Source organism: Nematolebias whitei, chromosome 8 (assembly GCF_014905685.2).
Source record: "Nematolebias whitei isolate Nwh7 chromosome 8, NemWhi1, whole genome shotgun sequence".
NCBI lineage: Eukaryota > Metazoa > Chordata > Actinopteri > Cyprinodontiformes > Rivulidae > Nematolebias > Nematolebias whitei.
Window position 1 is genome coordinate 5,840,555 of NC_056505.1, and position 7,261 is coordinate 5,847,815.

Genomic DNA, 7,261 nt, shown 5'->3' on the forward strand with positions numbered 1-7,261 from the left:
TTTTCAGCTCCTCTCACCCGTGCAAAGCACAGAAGTCAAAGTCTGAAAATGCCTCCTGCTGCTCTGCAGAGAGGACGAAGGGCTTGGAGGGGGGCGACAGGACGGGCTGGAGCTGAGTGAAGTCGCTGTCAAAGTTGCTGACGTCCGTGGACTCCTTGATGGACGGCAGGAACGGCGGCTTGAGTTTCTTCGCCATCAGAGCTTCCCAGTCGATGTCCTACGAGGATTCAGGAAGAGAAACTTTATTGGACTAAATCGCCAAAATGGTTTGTAACAAAAAAAACCCAAAACATCTATTGACAAAAACCAGACGTTGGAAACTTTTAAGAACTGTGATGTTTCTCAGGTTAGTTTGTATCTGATCTGCACAAAAACATTAAAATAAAACACGTCTTTGGTGCTTAAAGAAAATCCGGCACATTTATTTACCTCATAGAATTTTTCTCCTTTAACCTCGTTCGCGTCTTTCTCTCCAGCTCCGAGCCGTTTCAGGGGGTTCCTCTTCAGCAGCTAAAAACACAGAAGAGTTCCTGGTTTCTGCTGCAGCCACTTCTCCGACTGACCGAAGCGTCATTAATTATCTATTTATCTTTCCAGAATCATTTTCTTTAAATGCATATTCAAAACAAGAACAACTAAAGCCCCATCCAGCTTCCTAGTTGAGAATACGCTACACGTTTGAACATTTTAATGTTTCAAACACCATAATGCTGCAGCAAGGACCAAACAGTTTACGGTTGTACTCGTGGAACAAAGCAGGGAAGAGAGTTGCAACAAGCGCTACATGTGAGAAAAGGATGAACGAGAGTAGATTGTGGGAGAAGCTGGATAATGTGTAGATGACAGGAAGGAGACCTCATGGGATTATTAATTTTCTATAAATGCAGTTGAGACCCCATGAGGACTCTTTACCTGAGAGACTCTGGGAGTTCATCGTAATTCAGAAACCGAGGCTGTTGAGTTTGATGACATTGTGTGAAACTAAAATAAATTTTATCCTCTGACAGGAAGTAGGAGGAAAAACAGAACGCAGTTTTACAGAGATGTAGACCTGGGTGTCATCGGCATAAAGGCGGAATTAAATATTCCGTCCTAAAAAATTGAACCAAGAGAAAAAAATAAAAAGGAATTAGGAGCATGACTGACAACTGTGGAGGGCTGTGATTTTAATAATAATAATAATAATAATAATAATAATAATAAAATACGTTATTTGTATAGCACTTTTCTAAATACTCAAAAACGATTAACCATTTTACTTGGTTAAACCTTTTTTTTTTATCTTTAAAGACGGGGTTATTTTACCTCGACAGCCAGTATTACCAGTGGGATCTCATCTATAGAGGTGCGCGTCTACTTAATTATTTATAGACAAACTCAACTGGGCATAAGTGGACTTAATTCAAATTGTTTAAGAATCACAAGGAGAACTGACAGAAATGGAAATATATTAAAAAAATGAACCTTCAAACTGACTTTTGCTTTATTATTGCGCATGCCTGCCTGCTAATTCAATTCATAAATACTTTATTAATCCCAAAGGGAAATTAAATGTTGTTGTAACTTATTATTCTTGTTTCATTAAGCGATGTTATAGATACTGATGGCTGTAGGCAGGAAGGAACTCTTGTAAAGGTCCATGCCACAGTAGATCCCAAGAAACTGCCCGTACGACCCGTCTACCCAGACTCGGCTGGCCTCTCGGTTCCTCTGGGCTACAGGACCACCCGAATGCTGGGCAGAACTCCTCCCAGAGTGATGGTCACTCCTCTCAGCAGCCTGCTGAGCTCCTCGTCGCTGTGGACAGCTGGTGTCTGGTGGATGCAGGTGCCAGGGGATGATCCCATCCTTCTGCTGTCACGAGCCACGTTTCCTGCCATTTCCAGAATCTCAGTGGTCAGGCACTTGAGCACAGCCGGCAGGTAGATGAGAATGCATCCATGGCACCTCCTTTTCAACTCATTTGAGATTTGGGGCTGTAGTTGAGATATTATTTCGGCTTTTGAGATGTTAATCAGCTGCTCCCGGTTATTAAAAAAAACACCTTGCTGTCATGGTTACGCATCATAACAAATGTCCAAAAGTAAAAAAAAAAAGATTCAGTAAAAATCCTTCCAGCTGCACAGCATCCGATACTGGAGGAAACAACCATCCAAAAAAATGTGATTTACACCCAGCAAAAGAGGAATTAAGGTTTCCAGAAGCAAAATCTCAGAATGAAAGTAACAAGAGCTGCTCCAACATGAAGCCACACCGAGCAGCACAATTCTGATGCTGATAAAATGATAACATTTGAACTGAATCCATTTTAGGATGATGACGAAGCTTAATACACCTGATATAGTTATTTAATTTAAATAGTGTGATAGACGTAGCATAACATTTCACTAAATTTGTGAGATGATGTCCCGTCACCTTCTGCATGATGGAGACAGCATCAAGAGGAAGATTTGTCGGATACTGCACGTCATCGTTGACGATGCTGTCAAACACCTCCTCCTCATCTTCACCGGGAAACGGCGACTAGCAGGAAGCAGAGAGATGTAGAGTTGGCTTCTAAGCGCCAGTAAATTATACACTTCGGTTAAGGCTTGAAGTTGTTTAAACAACCTCTCCGACGAGCATCTCATAGATGAGGACTCCCAACCCCCACCAGTCCACGGCTCGGGTGTAGTTGTCGTCTGTCAGGACCTCCGGGGCCAGAAACTCTGGGGTCCCACAGAAAGTCGAGGTCCGATCTCCGTGACCCATCCCTGCCGAGACGAGTAACTTTACCAGTTTTAGGTAAAACATCCACACATGGACCAGGATTATTTAAACTTTTCTCATTTAGGTAATGAGGGTGGAAAACAACAACAAGCCACAAAAACCTGAACAAATCTGAGCCAAACCCCGGTTTTATTAGATATCTTACCTTCTTTACAAAGTCCAAAGTCCGTTATTTTCACGAAGCCATCAGCATCCATCAGTAGATTGTCCAGCTTCAGATCTCTGTAGGAAACAGAGCGTGCACACTGAAAAGTTTTCTTTTGAGTTAGCGTGACGTCACTTTGGTCAGTCTGACGTACCGATAGATGATTTTATTCAGATGCAGAAACTCTAAACCCAGCAGGACGCACGCTGAATAAAACCTGTGACAAGCAACGGCACTATTTATGAAACGGAAAATTAAAAAGTAAAATCAAACCAACACAAAAGTGCAAGCGCACACCTGGTCTGAGCCTCGGAGAAGACGTCGCTGTGGATGTGGATCATCAGGTCTCCTCCTGGTAAGTACTCCATGACGAAGCAGACGTGGTCGCTGGTCTGGAAGCAGCCGTGGAGGTTGACGAGGAACGGATGTCTGGAGGCGTTGATCATCTCAAAGATCCTCTTCTCACTCATAAGGCTGCAGAAAAACCAGCACAGGAAGCTCTAAACATGAACATCTAGGACGCTTTTCTCTTGAATAAACTAATTTCTTGACAGGTTTTTATTTAATTACTTTTATATTGTGCATAATTATGAGCTGGCATACATCATAAAGCTCTGAATGCTGTTTTTATATTTCTGTATGTTTGTTGCAATCAAACTACTTCTGAATACTTTGTTATAATTCAAAACATTTAGCACGGATGGGAACAGTGTGCTACAGCTTTTGGTTCCTGGAACTTATTTAATTTTCAAAAATAATTAACTTCATCTAAACTAAAATTAATTACAGAAAAGAGATTATTTCCTCAAAAGCATTGTTTTAAATCTGCTTCGGCAAACTGTCTCTCTCTCTTGTTAAGCTACTTTTAGCTACCAATCTGCTGTTTTTAACAACAGTTTTGCTATAATTAACTATTTTAAATATTTTAGCATCCGTTTTAATAATTTTTTCTCCTCCGTTGGTACTTTTAGCGTCAGTATTGCCAATTTTAGCTTTAGTATGTTTTATTACATGCAGTTACAGTTTAGCTTATTTTAGCTTTTAGCTGCAGTAACATTACTTTCAGCTTTTAGCTGCTGTTTGTTATTTTAGCTGTGGTTCTGCTTCTTTTAGCATAACTACAGTTTTGCTCATTTTAGTTTTGGTATCTGTTTTAATACGTGCAGCTGGTGTTTTGCCAATTTACCTTTTAGCTAAAGTTGAGCTATTTTAGCTGCTGTTTTAATCATTTTTGCTACTTTGAACTTAATTTTAGCATCTGTTTTGCATATTTTAGCGTTGTCATTTTTAATATATGTAGCTAATGTTTTTCTAATTTTAGATTTTAGTCAACTACTCTGCTTTTAGCTTCGATTTTGCTACTTTTCGTTTTTAGCTAAAGGCGTTTGTTATTTTAGTTAAAGCTTAGAAAATTTAAACATTAGAATCTGTTTATTATTGTAGCTACAAGCAAGTTAATTTTAGCTACTATAGTGCTAATTTTAGCATCAGTTTTGCAGATTTTAGTTTTTTACTTTCTGTTTGCTACTTTTACCTTTTAGTGACGTTTCTGCTTTATTTTACTTTTTAGCTTATGTTCTGCTCCTTTTAGCTTTGGTTCTCTTTCTATTAGCTTTAAGAAAGTTTCAGCTTCTTCTGCAAATTTCAGCTGTCATTCAGCACTCAGGGCTCTCTTGGTTCACCTGTACTTTGTTCATGCGTGTGACTAAACGAACTCTAGACCTGCACACACCTGTCCACCTCATCACGAGTCACAATGTCTCTTTTCTTCAAGGCTTTAATGGCGTACAGTCGTCCTGTCTTCTTAAACTCTGCTAGAAGCACCTGAAATAAAAATAAATAAATAAACAAACAGACACGATCAAATAAGAGCAAACAGGTAAAAGCTTTGGACTAGTTTAAGAACAAACCTGTTACCTTTCCAAAGTGTCCTCGCCCCAGAACTGAAACAAGTTTGAAATCATCCACCTGCATCCTTGAGAGGGAAAAAACAAAACAAAACAAAAAAATATATATATTTTTTGCATTTTAAACATTTTAAAATCAACATCTGTGCACATCTGAGCATGTGTTTGTGTGTACTTTAGGGCGGACACAGGCTGATCCTCACATTGTTTCCCAGAGTTTAGCGATACCTGCAGACAAACAAGTAAAAACAACAAATAAAAACACTTTAAAGTAACAATCACAGTGACAGAATCGCTGCTTTACAAAGCCTAAAGTCAGAGCACAGCAGTTTGACAAATATCTAATATTTTAGAGTCATTTTCACTTTGATTCTCAGTTAAAGCTTAAATAAAATGTACTGGTTGACACAAGGATATGACCTTTGGTTTCAGAAATGGAAACAGAAAAGTTAAATGAAAAAATAAATTGGAAGCAACTTGACAAAAATGCCGGTAGCTCTCTTTATGTTTATCAACTACCGGTTTTGATTACTGACATGTTTGATAAGTTTTTTGTAAAAAAAAAAAAAAAAAAAACGTCATAAACCTTTTACTTCATCACTTCTGCGGGATTGAGAAAGACTAAAAGAAAACAATTTGAGCGGTCTAAGGTTTGATTTTTATTCTGAACGACTACTTTTGCCTTAGATTAGAGTATTAACGAGGCTCGCGTTGTATCAAAAGGTTTTAAATAACCATAATCAGACGTTAAAAAGGTAATTATTTATCCTTTATATCGGGTTAATAAACACTCGTTTACCAGATTTTCTGGCAGCGCAGGCACAGATGAATTTTGTAGTTCTGTAGTGATGAAGGTAGAGGTTTCTTCTTCCTGGCTGATGCTGATGGGAGGTAGCTGATCCTCAGCGATGCTGAGTCTGATTACTGGAGTTTTGCTGCTTTAGTGGAAGAAAAAGAAAAATGTAACTTTAAATAAACACGGCAATGTTTAAAATCAACACATATAAAAGTAGCAGCGCTCGTTCTGTTGTATAAGTAATGACATGAGGTCCTGTAAGAGCGATACGTTTTTTCTGCTTTGTCGAGTTAAAATCAGTCCGTCTAAACAAAAAGGTCACGATAAATTTATTGTTGTGAGATCAATGAGAAAAGAAACACTTTCTACTAACTCCTCTAATATTTACTTTTTTTTATAAGTTAAATGTTGTTTTTATAAAGTTATGTAAAATAGTTTTAATAGAAACTCTATGGGGGGGGTTTTAAAACGCTGCATCGCCTGCAGAAACACTTCAATGAAATCACGTTTGTGTTTTTCACAGTCCGAAGACTCTTTACGTTTGTTTCGGTAAAAGAGTTGGACTAAAACGAGCAGCCGACGTTTAAAGATAAACTCTTAGAAAGACCCGTTTCCAAAATCCCCCCACAAAGACGAGGAAGTTTAACAGTTTTCGTTTACAGTCCGGAAGTTTCTGACCTGGGCAGTGAAGCGGCGGTTTGAGGCTTCTCCTCAGCGGGATGCGAGGCGCTGCTGGAGATCAGGTCAGAGGTCGTGGAAAGATGTGAGCTGAAGGTGGTGAAGGAGCTGTAGCGAGGAAGGATGCTCATCATCAGGTGACCCCACGTGGCAAAGTTCATGTTCATCTGAGCCGCACGGAGAAAATTCTTTCCTACGGAAGAACGCGGCAACAGAAACAAAAGGTAGGGAGTTTAAAAACGAATAAACGCGTCGGTGCTGCAGGGGTGTTTGTCCGCACCTCTCTCTTTAGTGAAAATACATCGCTGACGTCTCAGTTTGGGTTGTCTCTCCACCACCGTGTCCACGAATCGAAGCTGAGAAATCCAAAAGAAATAGACGATAAGTATTACAATTTTTTAAAAGCATTTTTACAAATCTGTAAACTCAATACGCAGATTCAAAAATATGCAAGGAACAAAACAAAGAACCGTACATATTTAAAAGTAAAAAAAGTCTAAAAATCTCTTGCATCGCTCGTGAAGCATTAAGTACGCAGTTTTTCCAACATGCTATTTAGTTTAAGATCTCGAGTTCCTCCAGAAGCATCGTGTTTGTAAATGCTGCTTCAGTGCACCAACTGTTTTGTTTTCCTAAGATACTTTTAAAACTTTGAGCTTCGTGCCAAAGTTTTGTTACTTTTATCAAACAGTTTTTTTTATACTTTGTTAGCATTTGTTTACTTTTAGCTAGTCCCTTGGTGTTTTTAGCTTTTAGCTCAGATTTTACTACTTTAACTTCTAATTAGCTTTTTGATATTTTTTCTTGTTTTGTTGCTGCTTTTAGCTTCAAGCTAGCTTTTAGGCAGTTTTGACAAACCTTTTGCTACTTTTAGCTTTTAGCTGGCATTTGCTACTTTTACCTTATCACTAGCCTTTTCATACATTTACCAGATTTTTTGCTTCTTTTAGCTTTTAGCTGGCATTT

At 38.7% G+C, this 7,261-nt stretch overlaps 1 protein-coding gene across 1 annotated transcript in view; it reads right to left on the reverse strand.

Moving 5' to 3' along the window:
- LOC119413000 (serine/threonine-protein kinase N2-like) overlaps positions 1-7,261 on the reverse strand; it is a 22,613-nt gene continuing 15,352 nt past the window's right edge. Inside the window, exons 5-17 of the mRNA XM_037680011.1 lie at positions 6,576-6,651; positions 6,296-6,488; positions 5,621-5,756; positions 4,997-5,049; positions 4,832-4,889; positions 4,647-4,738; positions 3,212-3,388; positions 3,069-3,131; positions 2,915-2,991; positions 2,611-2,753; positions 2,416-2,523; positions 430-510; positions 1-217 (exon numbers count right to left, since the gene is read on the reverse strand). Of these exons, the coding sequence (XP_037535939.1) occupies positions 14-217; positions 430-510; positions 2,416-2,523; positions 2,611-2,753; positions 2,915-2,991; positions 3,069-3,131; positions 3,212-3,388; positions 4,647-4,738; positions 4,832-4,889; positions 4,997-5,049; positions 5,621-5,756; positions 6,296-6,488; positions 6,576-6,651 (1,461 nt within the window). The 3' untranslated portion in view covers positions 1-13. The remainder of the gene's footprint in view (positions 218-429; positions 511-2,415; positions 2,524-2,610; positions 2,754-2,914; positions 2,992-3,068; positions 3,132-3,211; positions 3,389-4,646; positions 4,739-4,831; positions 4,890-4,996; positions 5,050-5,620; positions 5,757-6,295; positions 6,489-6,575; positions 6,652-7,261) is intronic.